The sequence below is a fragment of the Natator depressus genome, chromosome 13, assembly GCF_965152275.1.
Source record: "Natator depressus isolate rNatDep1 chromosome 13, rNatDep2.hap1, whole genome shotgun sequence".
Classification (NCBI taxonomy): Eukaryota; Metazoa; Chordata; order Testudines; family Cheloniidae; genus Natator; species Natator depressus.
In genome coordinates, this window is record NC_134246.1 from 6418412 (window position 1) to 6436271 (window position 17860).

Sequence of the window (17860 nt, forward strand, 5' to 3'; positions counted from 1 at the left end):
GTAGCTAGGTCGATGGAAGAATTCTCCATCCACCTCATGCTGTCTACACTGGGGGTTAGATTGGCTTAACTACACCACTCAGGGATATGGATTTTTCTAGCATAGACCAGGATTTATGCTATTTTGTTTAGCAAATAGCACAACAACAGAAGTATAGCCTTAATCTGCTAATTTCTGACAGGTTAAAGTCAGAACATGGGTCCAACAGAGGACAGACAGCACATGCCGAGTTCTGCACAAGTTTGCCCAATGGTGGGTTCCCACTTCAGCTGCAGTTTGAGATTCTGATTGCTAGGTGCTTAGCCACAACACAGCATTAAGATGAGCGAGTGCTTGAAACCACCAGGTACAGAAGTAATTTAGCCCTGGCCAGGAGCACCAGAACAGAGGGGCCCAGGGGGCCCACGGCCCTTCCACTTTTTCCGGCCACATGTATGAGGGACAAGGGGAGAAGGGGGTGGAGAGGAGCGAGTGGGATCTTGGGAGGGAAGAGGCAGCAGAGGAGTGGCACCTCGCAGTCAGGGACAGCATGAGGGTGGGCTTTTGGGGGGGCGGTGCCACAGTTCAGGTGTCTGTGCCCCCCCCCCCACACACACATTTAAAGGGTGCTTCTGCCAATCCTGGGCCTGGCCTACACTTAAAAACTAGACCAGGCTAGCTACATTGCTCAGTGTCCTGAGCACCGGAATTAGGGCCACCTCCTCCCTGGTGTAAACGTGGCAAGTTTGACGGGAGAATTCTTCCATCAACCAGCTGCAGCCCCTTGGAGAGATGGAGTCACCACATCCATGGGAAAGCCGCTTCCCTCGACGCAGGAAGCATCCACATGGCGGTTCGACAACAGCACAGTTGCAGTGCCGTCCTGCGTCGCTGTAGCATCGACGCGCCCTTCGTGGCTGAAACGAGTTTAAACCCAGCACTGGATCTGATTCTAGGAAGAGACCCGTTCCGAGATTTAGAACTGGAGGGGGTTGAAAAAAAACCAAAAAATGAACCCCAAAAGTAAACAAAAAAAAAAAAACAACCCAGGCATTGAGACAGAATTGGTGATTTTGTGATTTTTTTTTTTTTTAATAACAAAAATGAGATCTGATTTTTTCTCCCCTGCCTCCAAATTTGCCACTGGAAAAGGAGGGGGGTGGGGAAACCAAGAAGCCAAAAAAGGGGGGGGGGCGGGTTTCATAGTCCCAGAACCTTATGGTTGTTTTGTAAAATGCAAAGAAACAAACACACACATGGAAATTTGGAAAAAAGTTAAATTTTTTCAAAGTTTTCCAAGACAAACTACTAACATTTTTCAATCTGCTCTACCAAGAAGCCAAGAAATGCGTCACATGACAGGAGATGCCAGCAACAGCATCCAAGTCCAATGCAGGAAGAATGGTGAGGATCCCTGCTGGCATCAGGCCTGTGTTTCCCTTAGAGGAAAATAACTCGTGTGAGGAGATTATACACAACTTCTGGAATTTAGCTCCTCAATTCCAAACCAAGCCTGTCCAGGGTTTCATTTCAGGCAGAATAGTTAGCCTGCATATAGCTTTTTTATACTTTTTGAAGCACTGTAAAAGCACTGATCATATAAGACAGCCCCTGCAAGGTTGGTATTGTCCATTCCCATTTAACAGATGGGAGAAAAATAAAAACAGAGATTAAGTGTTTCAGAGTAACAGCCGTGTTAGTCTGTATTCGCAAAAAGGAAAGGAGTACGTGTGGCACCTTAGAGACTAACCAATTTATTTGAGCATTCATGCTCAAATAAATTGGTTAGTCTCTAAGGTGCCACACGTACTCCTTTCCTTTTAGAGATTAAGTGATTTGCTTAAGGTCAGCGTGAAGGAGTAGTAGGCTCAACGTCTGGAACGCCAGGTTCCCGGCCCTGTGCTGGGACCACTAGAATATACTGGATAATTGACAATAATGGAGAAAAGGGGGAGGGCTGTGGTTAAGACGTGAGATTTGAGATCAGTTCCTAGCTTTGCCAGACTCCCTGTGTGGTCCCCCTGTTGGTAGATTGGCTGGGCCATCTGGATTCAACAGCCCAGAAAGACCCATCTCCTTTTAATCATTCCTACCTTACCAGAGCTCTGCTTCCCCACACCCACAAAAGAGGGCAGCAACGCTGATCAGCTACTTGTGTTCTGCCTTCCAGTCCTATTAAGAGGCTTACTGGAATGTAGAGATCCAGATTCTCCAGCCCATTTCCCCAGTCAGACTCAGAGAAGAAGCTGTTTTTTGACCTGGAGGAGTAATTAGCGAAATCTCCACACACAGAGAGAACCCATCTTTGCGTGTGTGTGTTTCTGTGTCTCCTTCTTCCCCACCCCCTCAGTGAAAGGAAGCTGTCCATGGAATCTAAGCTACTTGTCGGAGCACTCACATTACCAAAGTATCTTAGCATCTCATAATCTTTAATGCAATTATTCTCACAACACCCCTGTGAGGCAGGACAGTGCTGTTGTCCCATTGTATAGGGGGAAAATGATGCAGAGAGAGTCTTACTGATTTGCCCAAGGTCACCCAGGAAGTCTGTGGCAAAGCAGGATCTCAAACCCAGACCTCCCAAATCCTAGGCTAGCACTTCAACCATAGTGAACCATATTCATTAGCAATGGCTTGAAGTCCAGATCTGGATCTGAATGTTAACTCCCCCCAAAAGCGGCAAAGAGTTCTGATCCTGCATTCCAATTCACAGCCATCTCTGCACTCCAGTCCAGATAGTCCTGCAGTGAGAAAGGCAGCAAGGAGTCAGAGCTGGAGATACAAGTTGATACTATGGCGCGAGAAAAACATTGGCAACGGTTCAGAGTCCTGACTCTGGAGCTGCAAAGGCAGCCAGCAGCCTGCATGGTGATAGACCTTTCAGGGAAGGACTCACGTACGTCTCATAAAGGCTCTGCCCCCTCATGAACACCTTTACATCCTTGTTGAGAGGGAATGTCCCGTCATCCTTGCGGAAACGGTACAGCAACTTGGCGTCCTTGTAGTCTGAGTGTTCATCACAAACTGGAAAGAAAATCAAAGCAGACAACATCAGGACTGCAGGCTTAAACACTACCCCATAATGCAAACTCCAGCCTGAGCACAAACACAGTTTTAGTCATTTAGGAGTTACAGGCAGTACACCGTGGCCCAGGTTCCAGACCTCCAACTTTATGATTACTACAAAGAGCTGTATAGAAACCATTCCTGCATGCACTAGGGCAGATGGGCATTCAAACACCAAACAGGGTCCCATGCACAATAGCTGCACACCCGTGTTTGGGGCAGGCAGCCAGTCACATGCACAGAACTTTGCAGGAAGGAACTGGAGTAAGTTCTGGTCCTTAATAGCTACATTTAGAGCTCTCATTAGACGACTGATGGGGGGAAATGTAGCAGCCAAAAACCCATTAAATTGCCTCAGAATATTTACATTCCTTTTCCCCTATTGCAGAAGCTTTGATATCTAAATGCAACTATAAAAGAGATTTTTCCACACAATCAATCTGCATCCACTCTGCCCGATTCATTCACATGGCAATCCATCAGGTCTGACATCAGATCTTTAAAGTTAGGTGCATGCATCTATAGCCACCTAATTTAAGGGACCACACCTCATTTGCATGCACACCTTGAGTATTTGTGCATTCCTCATTTGTACATGCCCTCTGGGAGGTGTGTGCAGATATGTGAGAGACCATTGAGAGACAATATGGTCACAGAGACAAGACCACTGTTCTAAGGACCTGGAAGAACTGAGCTCAGCTCTCCCACTGACTTACTGTTTGAACTTGAATAAGTCACAGTGCCTCTCTTCCTCAGTTTCCCCTACCTGTAAAATAGGGATAATACCCATTTAGGGAAAGTGCTTTGAGGTCCATGGTGAGCTTGCACTAAGTGGTAAGTAGAGCAGGTCAAAAGTTTGGGAGGGGTTGTTCATGTCAAAAAGGCTTTTCCCTGTTGTAAAAAAAGTTTTGTTTCAGTGGGAAGAAACAACCTATTAATAAAAAAACCAAGAAACACAAAAACTTCCCACCCCACCATAAGAAGGAAGATTTTTTTCCCTATTGAATTGTGGGGGGCGGGCAGGAGAGGAAGAATTAATCAGAGATTTTAAAAAGTTGCCTTTTGAAGTTTCATATAAAAAATGTCACAGAAAGTTTGGAGTAAAAAACAAAATGTTCATTTCTTCCGGAATGTTTCGTAGAACTATGCCTGCCTTTGCTTGACTGGCTCTAGTGCTAAGTATTATGGTAAGACTTAAAAAACGTGCTCCCTGAATTGCCTTCATGGTGACAAACTGCAAAGCTACAAACACAAGATGCGTCAGGCAGGAGGAGGTCTATCCAAGCACACAGCCGTTTTAGAGATTAAGGGGGTTTTGCCCATTTTTTGACTAGCGGTGTTGATGGTTCCTATGGCGTTACAATGGGAAGGAGAGGGATAAATGGAAGTTAATATGCTCAGAGTCTTACAGGCTTGAGCCCATGGAAAGAAGATGCACTTTTGCAGCTTAAAGGCCTGGCGGATAATACCCAATTTCCAATTCTGGGCCCAGTGTATGCTATAGTACCTAGTTAGATCATATCTCACAAGTAAGCAATAGTCCAGGCAATGCATTTCATGGTATTATTCTTGACCCTCTCGAGGATGTTGGGACTCGCTGAGGGGAAGGGGAATGGATTTTAACTAGCCAGATTCCCAGCAGTTCTCTCCACATGGAGGTGAGCAGAGAGCCCTCTTACTAGAGGACTAAGAAAAAGAAATGATCACAAATCAGGAAATAATAAAGTCAGCCGCATGCATTAAACAGGTGATTAACAGAAACGTGGAAGGATGACGTCTTTGGTGACCAAAAGCTTCGGTCCCGCCCAGCGTTCCAAAGACTTTAATCAAATAATGGGTTTCTTTGAAACTGTCAACCTGGTGGTGGAAAAAAAAAATAGCTGGCAAGATGGCAAATAATCAGAGTTAAGTGTTAATGGTTAACCCTGGACTAATTGCTGCTCCTTCAGGCTGCTGTGATAAAGGGCAGCAAGAGAGGGTATTTTTATTCATGGCAGCCTAACGTACAAGGTATTCATCTCTCACCAGGCAGCCGATGACAACAGAGAGACTGTTTGCATCGCAGTGGTCAAGGGGGTTATTTCTAAACTCCACTACAAAAGAGGGGTTGAAGTCAAGGAAAGCTGCACCTGCCTTCCACCTCCTCAGCTCCGATAAGGAGAGCGTAAATGCAAACTCCAGTGTTACCACAGCTCCTGTTGTTAAGGGCTTAGGGGCTGGTTTTCAGCTCCTGTTTAGGCGCCTGAATGAAGTGGGCAGATTCTTCATCAGAGCACAGTAGCGCCCACTGAGAACAGTGACATATTATCCCATCTCCCTTCCCCCGCTAATATCGAGAGTGATGGATGAAGGCTCTTCTTGAAAATCTGGCCCCTACAATCTGGATTTTCAGCCTTCATTTTGTACTCTCCCCCATTTGGATCTGCCCTGTCACGACAGATCTCATAGGGTGAGAAACTCTTCTTAACAAGTCTGAAAGACTAAGTTAATATGGGGACTGCCCCAATCATTGGTCTGTCCAGCATTTAGCACAACGGGTTTACCACTTTGCACTAGGTGCCCGGGTGTTACAAGCAACAGCTATTTAAATTCACCTTTGATTGTCATTTCTGTAAATAATCTACATTTCCATCCTGAAGTGCCCAAAAGGTATTAGCTATAATCACAAGATCACTAACATGCAGCTACTTCTGGGGCAGAGCTGGACAAGAACACAGGACAGGTACATTTTCCCACAGACATTAACTACACCCACTCTACCTGCGCATACACACAGTATTCTGCACCCTCAACTAAGTCAAACATGTTCTCTCTTGATCGTTTGGAGGGAAATTTGGGGTTTTGGTGACAGGATTTTCCACAAAAAGAAACGTTTCCTTTCCATAGAAGATTTTGTTTTATCACTGAAAGATTTTAGCTGAAAACGTAAAATGCTGATGAAAACAAATGGGGCACATTTTTGGTTTTTTGGCATTTCACCTAAAACTTTCTGTGGGGAAAAATGTACCAGACTAACCCTCAACTTACAGACACATTTTTGTAATTTTTCAGCCAGAGGAAATCTGCAAGGTCATTTTACAACCCTCCTTCCAAAACTGGAGGTTAAAATCCTGCAGGCCTGAAAGAGAGAGAGGTGTCCGTTGTTCAGAGGGTGGATGCTCACCTCTGGGTGGGGTGTGCGGAAGGAATAAATAGTGTCCCATGAATAAGGTCTCTCATAACATCTAGCACTTCCTGCTGCTAGTCAGCCCAGAAATATGCCACAGGATACAGAAAGAGAGAGAGATTTGGGGCCTTTTGCTTCTGAGAAGAACGAAGAAAGTGAGCAAACACAAGCTGGAGAGAGTCACCAAAACTTCTACAAGCCTCAGAAAAGGCTGAGTGTGAAGTGAAGACTTGAGGAAGAAGGGTACTTGGGAGAGAGTTCGGGCCAAACTAGCCATCACCTCCCCAGCAAGACGAGAACACACTGAATTCTTTGGAGGACACACTGGACACGGCTCTTAAAAATCATCTTTTTAGACTCCTTCCCCTCCCCGTGGCCTATAACCAGACTAGAGAGGCAGGATGCTCGGAGAAAGAATCAGGCAATCCATAGCCTCATGTACTCTCTGCCCCACAGACCCTGGAGCTCCCCTCACCACAGCCCAAGGCTTTGCTTGTACACACTGTCCCAGACTGCAGGAAGAAGGCACCCTAGGAGTCTGTGTTTATTTTGGTTTCAGCCAGCGTCAGGCTCTGACATACACAAGCCAGCCTTGTGTAGCTCCTGCAGGGGAAACAGGCCTGAAGTGTATTCTGCCAAACCGTCGGCTGAAAGCTGAACATTCAGGCCCATTCAGCACAAGTCGCCCTTGCTCCTTCCCTGACCATTTGCTCTCCGTTGCAGATTTTGCCTTTAAGTGTATCGCAGTGTGTGCGCATCACGCAACAAGTTCACTCGGCTGGTCAATCACAGAGGCTGTTTCCATTCCCTCAAGTGCCCTACGGTTATATGGCTTGAGTCCATGCACTGGACACTAAGGACAGATGTTACATCCTGCAAAGTTAAGCAGCAGTGCAGAAAGACTTCAATGAAGGCAAGAGATCTGGCAGCAAAACTTACATTCTGTGTGCTATTAAAGAGAGAGGACTACTCATTTAAATAAGTGCAGAGAGAGTAGTTTGAGTCTCTCCGTAAAGATGGTTCTAGCATCAAGTATCAGGACCTCAGATGCCCCAAAGCTCGGGTCTGATTCAACTATGGGGTTTTGGCTTGGCCCATGATAAAAACCAGCAAATATCTGCAAAATGTGGATGCTTATTCCATACCCAGTCACAAGGATGTGTATAACTAAGGTTTGGCTTTAAGACCAATGGACGTGCTAGATTCTCTGCACTTGGATTCTACCAGTCACGACCGAGGGTCTGGATGACACACTCCAGTTCAACCACCAGTTATTGAGCTTGATGTATGAATCAATGGGTGAAATTCTGCGTTATGCAAAAGGACTGAATGGGCCCTTCTGGCTTTTTGTTGTTCCAGGGAGGGAGAGAGCAAGCTCACTTTTATTCGCTGCTAAAAAATAAACTGAGCTGTCTTGCCCACCTCCCCGTCCCCTTTCCTCCCCTCGCAAACCAAGTTGATTGCATTCCTTTCTATAGTCTAAATGGAGCTGCCATTTTCACTGGCAGGATGAGGCTGGGGTCAGAGCTCGTAGGTAATCCTGCAATGGGACCACGTGCAGACACCGCTTTGCCAGAGGTGCTGCAGCTTTAGTTTTGGGAAGCAGGGTGCAGTTTGTTATTAACCCTCATGCGATTTTATCTCCAGGAAGAGGATTTTTAGTTTCTTGATAACATCCTGGGAGTTTTTGATTGCGTGTTAAACAGCTAGATGTTTTTAATCCAGAGGATTGTCTCCCACCAGATCACCAAAGCAGGAACACCAGTGCCTTGGGATCTGGTTCCAAACATCCCCAAGTTTCAGGGAAGTGGGGTTAATGTGATGTGGGATTTTGGCCCAGGCTCATCTCTAGTAAAATCAAAGTTAAATGTGAGACAGCCACTCTTCGCACTACCAACAAGTGCCCACAAACATCTTTCATGCCCATGCACCAAGGGTGAAATCCAACCCCATGTGAAGAGCCAGCCCAGGGACCGTTTATGCACCATGCAAGTCTGACCACAAGCCCTCAGACAGGTTTTAAGAAGTGCATCTGTCTTGTACTGATCCTCTATGCAGGGCTGAATTTCACCCTAAACGAATCTCTTGCCTACACCTCAGTCAACACAAGCAACAAACAGCCTCACCCTAGCTGCCGTGTATGAAGTAGTGTGGCTGAGTGAACAGTGCACTGGCCTGGGACTCAGGATACCCAACTCTGATGCTGGGTGACCTTGGGCACATCTCTTCCCTCTGTGCCTTAGTTTCCCCATCTGTAAAATAAGGATAGTGATTCTGACCTCCTTTGTAAACTATGTCAGGACTGACTGATGTAAAGCACTACATAAAAGCCAGTTGTTATTACTACAGTTACAACCTAGCGGTTGCCAGAAGAGTTCTCAAACTATTTCCTTCACCAGGGAAGACAAGGATTTGTCTAAGAACCATCTGAAAACCAGTCTCCAGCCCCAGTGGTCTAGAGCAGTTCTACTTAAAGCGGTGGTCCGCGGACCGGTGCCGGTCCACGAGCCATGGGCTGCCGGTCTGCGCGCAGATTGGGGGAAAAAAATGCCGGCCCCCCACATCAGATAGCTTGAGAAGCACTGGCCTAGAGCATGGCAGGGCCAGTCCAGTTCTCTCAAAAAGAAAGGGAAATAAATCTGTTAACACCAACCAGGTTAACTGTGCTAGAATGTAGATAGCAACAGAAATGTTTAAATATGAGAGAATATACAAAAAAGATTCTAGAACTCCCAGCACTGAACCCTAAGAAGTTAGACCCTAATCCTGCAAGCATTTATGCAACTGGGGCTTTAATTCTAATCTCTGCCCCCAAGAATTAAAGTATGTTTATTATGCCCATTTTTCAGATGGAGATACAGAGGCAGAGATTTAACCAATGAAGGCATAGAGCAAGTCAGCATCAGAGCGAGGATTAAACCTCAGGAATTCCTCTCTCTTGCTCCAATACTCAGTTCTCTGGACCATGCCTTTCCCAGGTATCTAACAACATGACCCAGGCCAGTGTTTGTATAAAAATAAAGCACAGCTGTTGCAAGTTAAAAAAAAAATTAAGAGCCAGAATAGTAGGAGCCATTGGTCAGGACCCGTTTGGAGCTGGGTGCCAAGTGAGTCTTTAGTCTGAGTTGGGTTCAAAGACAGGCCTTGAAAAGGGCACTGTATGTTTTTCATTTCCACGGGAGGCTTTCCTGCATGTTTGCGTTGGCCCTTGGGATGCCACAATCCGATCACAGCGTAGCGCTCGCTGGCATGCAAGCTGCACTCCCACTGTCCCCACCCTAGAGATGAGCTGGAATGTCAAGGGGCACTAGGCTGGTGCAGTAAAAATGAATTTTACTACATTTTTTAAATTTCTTCTATCATGCAGTTTCAGCCCTTTGAGTGTTTGCGTAATACAACCATGTTGCAGGGTTATGTCCTGGTGTTCAGGACAGGGTGACTGAGCTAGAACCAGTTGCATTATTGTTCCACCTTTTCCCATGAGACACACCTCCGAGGGTTATTTCATTCATGTGCAGCCACAGCCTCTCTTCTAGAGTGGCTGCAGTGCAAGAGACTGTGAGCACAGTGCAACCTGAGAAGTAGTGCAATAAAACAGGAGTCCAGTTCTGCACATCTCAAACTCCCGGGGATCATTCCATTGGCTTCAGCTGAAGTACCTGCATGAGAAAGGGTTGCAGAAGTGGATCCTAAATAAGTCAGTCAGTCTGATAAGTGGGAACAGACTAGGAAATGACTAATCCAGACACTGAATTTTCTCTCCTGGGCAAGTTAAAGGGTAACTAGAATTTACAAACCATGATGGATGATGTAATGGTCCATTAGCTTCTGCATTAGGCGGATACCCGTTTCTCGGTCTGGTGCTTCCTTGTGGTCAATCAGCCAGTCTGTAAGCTCCTTTGCAACAAAGCAGTTGGGGTACGTTCGAAGGTGGTGGCGCCTGTCCTTAATGAGCTTTCCATCATGAAGTCGAAGCCTAGGATGAGAGAACACTATGAAGTGTATGTGTGTAATTTCAGAGACATTTTAGATTACATGCCAGTGATGGATGTGCCACCATGGGCTTGGAGATTATAGTAGTTTAGACAAGAGTCTGGATGCTTAACCACACCTCTTTGAATTGCAAGATTCTGTTAGTTCTCATAAGGTTTCTGTCTTGTGAGTTTGCTTGTACCTTCCATTGCTAGTCCTGACCAGAACACGGAGGGAAAAGTAAAGTGAAAGTTGGGACCCCCAAAAATCCATTCACCCTGGATTTGGTTTGAACTAGATCTTATTTTGCCTAAAATCAGCTGATCTTTCCCGAATACTTCACAGTAAACAAATATGCTCGTAGGTATGCAATGTAAGAGGAGACATTACCAGATGCTATTTTTTTCTGTCTTAAAACATGGGGGAATGATTTCATTGGTGACAGACCATAACTGCTCCAAAACTTCGAGGCTGATTATTCCCCACCGCCACCACACATTCTGCATTGTTAACTTTTACCATCATCCACACTAGTCGTAGTCCTGAACAGCATTCTGGGGGTTATTTTAACATTATTTAGAAAATACACAGCAGCTGAGTGAGGTTTGTGAAGAAAGGCAAGAAGAAAACTATCACTCCTGCTTGCCCCAGGCTGTAGTTAGCTCTGCTTATCACCACCAAGAAAGCAAGTCCTAGAGGTCAGCTATAGTATTCAGCACTAATAATCAAATAGTCATAGGTCACATTGGGTTGGGATGGGAATGTCAATCAGTAACACTTGGTTTTGCTGTATGTATTTGACAAGGATGAATACAAGGCAGATCACTTCAGGCAGTTATGAATTCCTACACAAAAAACTTAAACAGTACACATTTACCAGTGTGTCCAGTCTGGAATGAATGTCTGATATGCATGGGATACCAATATTAGAAAGTTAGATTCTGTATGAGATACTTCCATCAACAAAGAATCTGGTAAAAAAGATTAAAAGAAAATAATAAATATCTTTTAGAACTGACAATGTCCAATCTAGTCTGGTTTAGATAGTTGGGGCGGGGGGGATACAACTGGGACATATACAACTCCTAGGGCCCATTTCTGCAAAAGCTCAACATCACAATGAGTTTGTTACTTCAGTGGAAATATTTGTGTGAGTAAGGGTTATTCGTATGATTAAGGCTTTGAATTTTGTAATGACCTTCACAGCTCAACAGGGTCACCAATCAAACAGATCTTGTATTCAAGCCAAAACCAAGTGGAAAGGACAAAACCAAAGGTATCAAACTTGGCAAGCATGCTGCCTCAGTCATCACTATTTTCAAAAGGTTAACGCTGGAAAATGCACAGGGCATGAATCCTACCCGAACAGGAGCTGTCTGATAATATCATTTGTTTAACACCGAGATGTTTATAGTTTCAAAACATTCATCATAAGACGCTCTTGCCCAGGGCCACTGTATTCTGCAAGGACATTAATCACAGAGCATTTCTTTGTTTTATGCCTTCAGGTGGGTTTTTCCCCTGCCCACAACAGAACTTTATATCAATTCTATTAGGCGTCCCATGGATCATTTTCTATACAAGACAATGCTTTGTCTAACAAATTGTAAGAAGCATGCAAACAATTCCCACATCACCACATACTATGCCCTGGAACCTCCCAGATCCATACAGTATTTATGTTAAAGGATTATGGGAACAATAGAACCTCAAAAGTCTGCAGATTGTGAATTATTGGACAAAGGCAGGTTTAATAATTGATGACTGCAGTTAAGACTGCCAATTAAGAATGAGAATGGAGATCTGTCTGCCCTCTTGGCATTTTGCATATTAAGGGACTTGTGTCTAGGCTGCAAAAATTGCACCTGCAAATGCTGCTGTGCAAGCACAATGATCTGCATATGCCGGCCCCACAGTGGGATTTGTGAATTTAACAAGCGTGAATGCACAGAAGTTGTGATGCTCTTCAGGTACCTGCATTCAATAATTTGGCCCATAGTTATCAGAGGGGAGGTATGGTAAAAACTCTAGTTCTGTGTCTGTGCCACATCTGACAGCTGCTCATGTAGCTCAGCAACAACTAGTGTTAAGATCAGCACGGTCAGAAAATTGAAGCTTAGTGAAACTCTGAGACTCGAGAGCTTTCCAGGGTTGCTCCTCCCACTAGCTACTCCTCCCTGCCTTTGGACTTTCCTGTCGGCTTCTCCAGTTTTCTCCACCTCATGAGGGGCCCCATCCACAGCGAATGCAACGGGTGCTGGTTTGAGCGTTAGGTACTTTCCAATGCCACCACCAATAACTTGCTCACCTGCATCCTCCCCGCAAAATAAAGCCTCAATTTGAATTCCAAAAGCTCTGACCTGATGCCACCAAATTCAACATGAAAACTGGAGTCTTTGGGTAAAGCAAACCTGGACTTTAGCAGCATCTGGGACCCACAGCTGTCTAAGACGCACAACTGGATCAACAAAGGCACCAGTGAAAAAGCGACGTTGCAAGGAGGGAGCCTTGCCGTGCTGAATCATAGAATATCAGGGTTGGAAGGGACCTCAGGAGGTCATCTAGTCCAACCCCCTGCTCAAAGCAGGACCAATCCCCAATCAAATCAAATCAAATCAAATCAAATGAGAGGATGTGTGTTCCACTTGAGGAACAAGGAAAGCTTTGAGGTGGTTTTTTTCCAAACTGGTTTGCTCAGCCTTACATTAGAAGCATCCCCAGAGTTAATATCGCTATATGAGGGCATAAGCACAATTTCAGCCCACAAACCCTGTATTTTTTAAAAAATTCTGTGAGCATGCACAGGGCCCACTAGCGCACCACAGAGAGGCAAGGAAAGCAGTCCAGTAACCCAAGGGATTTCCCAATCAAGAAGTTCGGGTAGAGTTCATACCTGTATTTTATGGAGTGAGATATCCTGCTTTCCAAGGACCAGCCAATAAGGACCAAACCCATATGTCCTTGTTCAGCTTTTTATTCTGTTTTCACTTGGAAGTTTTGTCCAAGTAGGAAGATAGCAAACATTTTAAGTCCCAACTTTTTGGAATTAATTGAGAAACTTAACAGTAACAAGTCACTGGGACAAGATGGCATTCATCCAAGAGTTCTGAAAGAACTCAAATGTAAAATTGCAGAACTATTAACTATGGTTTGTAACCTGTCCTTTAAATCAGCTACTGTACCCAATACCTGGAAGATCGCTAATGTAATGCCAATATTTAAGACGGGCTCTAGAGGTGATCCTGGCAATCCTAACGTCAGTACCAGGCAAATTAGTTGAAACAATAGTAAAGAATAAAATTGTCAGACACATAGAAGAACATAAATTGTTGCACAAAAGTCAACATGGTTTCTGTAAAGGGAGATCATGTCTTACTAATCTATTAAAGTTCTTTGAGGGGGTCAACAAACATGTGGACAAGGGGGATCCAGTGGGCATAGTGTACTTAGATTTCCAGAAAGCCTTTGACAAGTTCCCTCACCAAAGGCTCTTATGTAAATTAAGTTGTCATGGGATAAGAGGGAAGATCCTTTCATGGATTGAGAACTGGTTAAAAGACAGGGAACAAAGGGTCAGAATAAATGGTAAATTTTCAGAATGGAGAGGGGTAACTAGTGGTGTTCCCCAAGGTGTTCAGTCCTAGGACCAATCCTATTCAACTTATTCATAAATGATCTGGAGAAAGGGGTAAACAGTGAGGTGGCAAAGTTTGCAGACGATACTAAACTGCTCAAGATAGTTAAGACCAAAGCAGACTGTGAAGAACTTCGAAAAGATCTCACAAAACTAAGTGATTGGGCAACAAAATGGCAAATGAAATTTATTGTGGATAAATGTAAAGTAATGCACATTGGAAAAAATAACCCCAACTATTCATACAATATGATGGGGGCTAATTTAGCTACAACTAATCAGTAGAAAGATCTTGGAGTCATCGTGGATAGTTCTCTGAAGATGTCCACGCAGTGTGCAGCAGCAGTCAAAAAAGCAAACGGGATGTTAGGAATCATTAAAAAAGGGATAGAGAATAAGACGGAGAATATCTTATTGCCCTTATATAAATCTATGGTATGCCCACATCTTGAATACTGTGTACAGATGTGGTCCCCTCATCTCAAAAAAGATATACTGGCATTAGAAAAGGTTCAGAAAAAGGCAACTAAAATGATTAGGGGTCTGGAACGGGTCCCATATGAGGAGAGATTAAAAAGGCTAGGACTTTTCAGCTTGGAAAAGGGGAGACTAAGGGGGGATATGATAGCGGTCTATAAAATCATGAGTGGTATGGAGAAAGTGAATAAGGAAAAGTTATTTACTTGTTCCCATAATATAAGAACTAGGGGCCACCAAATGAAATTAATGGGTAGCAGGTTTAAAACAAATAAAAGGACGTTCTTCTTCACTCAGCGCACAGTCAACCTGTGGAACTCCTTGCCTGAGGAGGTTGTGAAGGCTAAGACTATAACAGGGTTTAAAAGAGAACTGGATAAATTCATGGAGGTTAAGTCCATTAATGACTATTAGCCAGGATGGGTAAGGAATGGTGTCCCTAGCCTCTGTTTGTCAGAGGGTGGAGATGGAGGGCAGGAGAGAGATCAGTTGATCAGGTTAGGTTCACTCTCTCTGGGGCACCTGGCATTGGCCACTGTCGATAGACAGGATACTGGGCTGGATGGACCTTTGGTCTGACCCAGTATGGCCGTTCTTATGTTTTTATATTTTTATTTTCTCTCAAGAGAATAATCTGCCATGCAACATTGAAAATTGCCTTTTATTTTAGGGTTTTGGAGGGATCAGGGGGAAGCATCCTGTCAAAATGCTATCAGCATTGGGCTGCATTGGATGCCAGTTTTAAAGTCCCCCTGCCCATCCCACCCGCTCCATAAAGAGGTAGACAGACATCCCCCAAAATGTTATCTCCTTAGTACACAACAAGAGAACTACTACTTTATAGGAATGTTTCTTATAGATAAGAGTTAAACCACGAATACTCTATTGTTATCATGACTCTGAAGAAGTCTGTAAAACTCCTACATGTTTTTATACCCAAGACAACATATAAAACCCAAAGCCACACCAGGATGAGTCCTAACTGAAATTAGTTGGAAACCTACAATTCAGACATTGTTTCTGGTTTTGCAGTATTCATGTTTCATTTTTTTAGAATTCTACAAAAACTATTATACAAATCTTGTTTAAAATAATCCCCCCAGTTTCTGGTAAATAAAACATTTGAACAATGGTTTATATAAGAGATATTAAATTTAGATCAAACAAATTGAAGAGTTAGCAGTGTTACAATTTTTAAAGCATTTTTGACTAAGTAATTTGGGTCAAAAATTTTGACCAGCTCTAACTAAAACCTCAGAAGTGAACACTCCCAAACTTTGGGGGAATTCAGCATTGAGTCTGAACTTTGAGCCTCAGACCCATCTCTCATGTATAATGACTAAGGGTCTAACTATGCTGTACTGTATGGAGCTCTGAAACAGCGATGAGCTATGCTTTCAGTGTGCTGTACCTTTTAATTTCTAGCAAGTCCACCATACTGCTCTCAGAATTACTGCAGCATGTACCAGAAGACACACAACATGCTCTCATGTACACATTGCTTTGGTTCTTTTTGTTGTTTTCCTTAGTCTAAAAAGGAAATTATACACATTCTGTTCCTTTTGTATGGAAAGAGGTAACACTGAGTATCTACCAACAGGCCCTTTGAAGAAATCATTTGACACGTACACAAAGAGTAAGTATATTATCTTGAGAAAATCAAATCTAGCTGAAACTGAGATTGACTTATAATTATCTTGCTTCCAGATAAAGATTGCTAAATAAGGGTGTGCCAGATGACATTTAGACTTTTTCTTCTACATGCCAAAAACCATTCGTGTTATGCCAAAAAAACAAACAAAAGCCCCCAGAATAATAGAAGGAGAAACTGGCTGCTAGAACACAAGAGTCAACAGTTATGAAACACTTTCCTTTTTGGCCGTTGCTGCCTGTACGTTTGTTTTGGAGGGGTTGGCTGGGCAATCATGCTGTTTCTTTGTCAAGGTCACTAGAAAGACACCATTATTCATGCCCTGTGACCTTGTTCAAAGCAAATCCACAGCACTTTAAGGCAGGGGTGGGGGACCTCAAGTGTTCTGTAGGTTTATTCACTGGCATTTTTGTTTTGTTTAACATACAAGAGCTCACTAAACTATGGTAATTGTTTAAACACAGAACAGATAATCCACTGTCATAGGTTTGGGGCTCAGACAGTTCTCAATTATCCTCTCCTGACAAGAGAGGCTCCAACACTTGAATCCAGCTTTCCTTTGATGCTGGTTTTCTTTCGTACTCTTAATTTTTCACCCCTTTTAATGAATTTAGTGCTCAAAGGTTTCAGACTGACAAAACAATACCCCAATAATGCAATTGGATTGGTAACTGGGACTCCATGCAGGCACAGGAGTCCATGCCTGCAGATCTGATTGCAGGATCAGAGCCCTAGAGAGAAGTCCTCCGTCCACAGATTCAGTATGGGCAGTGGCAGTTCCAGCTTCTCCACACTCTTCTACTAGTGCCCCTCACAGTTAGAGTGGCTCAGAAAACACTAAATATAATCTGTGAACATTTTTTAAAGAAATGAACATTTCTCAGTTCTTTTGCTCAAGATTTGCATGGAAACTTGCAAGTTTTGTTAAAAAAAGATTTGAAGGTTTTTCGTTTTTTCATAGAAAACCTGGAAAAAGTTTGAACAAAAACATTTTCCATAAAAGTTTTCAACTTAAAGAAAGGTCATTTATTGAGAAGAAAATAAAGTTGTTGAACCATAAATTGTAGCTAGCTCTATTCAAAGAATGTCTGGAGAAAACATGTATAACGTAGTATTTCATCTTCATGTCCATATAGCTCAAACTTTTCAAGACTGACTAGGGATTTGGATAAACCTCAACATTTTGGTGCCCAACTTGAAAGGACCTGATTTTCAGAAAGTCGGGCCCCTAACGGTGTTTCCAGGTGGGCTCCTCAAAAATTGAGGCATCTACATGTCACCAGTTGCTTTTGAAGATGTTGGCCGTCATCTGAACCTGCTGATAACTACTAAACAACTATAACCTTTATCACTGTGGTTTCTGGGGAGACTGTCCTCTAGGAATTGGACTAATACTTCTCAACTCATTTAAAATAACCTACTGTACAACTCTAACGAAACTGAAATCTGTATTGATTCCCTAAATAACTCCAAAAATGTTACAAACATCATAGTTTCTCTCCTTCCAAATTTACTCTTTAACCCTATATTTTACATGCTACACCAAAAGTTTTTTGCAGTTCTTGCATTGGGTCACTTCCAGTCCCAGTGAGAGATTAATAATGCCAGACTACACTGAGTTGAGCTCCTCCTTGTTTGCAGGGGGAATGGTATTCACCTGGTCTTGCAGCTGAATCATAGGCTTTGTCTTCATTATTAAAAAAAAAGGGGGGGGGCATATTTTACATCCACATGTCCCTTCTGACCTTGAAATGTATGAACTTTATGTGGCGACAAGGCACTCGTAAATCTTACCTTGATGTAGCTAGTCAAGGTTAACCCTGTACCACTCATCAGTGTTTACCTTGACTAGCTACATGGAGCTAAAGACTACTTGTCTTGTCTCCACTAGGGTTTTACATTCAGATAACTATCT

The 17860-nt window shown here is 43.5% G+C and overlaps 1 protein-coding gene across 1 annotated transcript in view; it reads right to left on the reverse strand.

Moving 5' to 3' along the window:
- The window catches only part of LOC141997259 (DEP domain-containing mTOR-interacting protein-like), a 43208-nt gene that overhangs the window by 17471 nt on the left and 7877 nt on the right, over positions 1-17860 (reverse strand). Inside the window, exons 2-3 of the mRNA XM_074969552.1 lie at positions 10009-10187; positions 2880-3003 (exon numbers count right to left, since the gene is read on the reverse strand). Coding sequence (XP_074825653.1) covers positions 2880-3003; positions 10009-10187 — 303 coding nt within the window. The remainder of the gene's footprint in view (positions 1-2879; positions 3004-10008; positions 10188-17860) is intronic.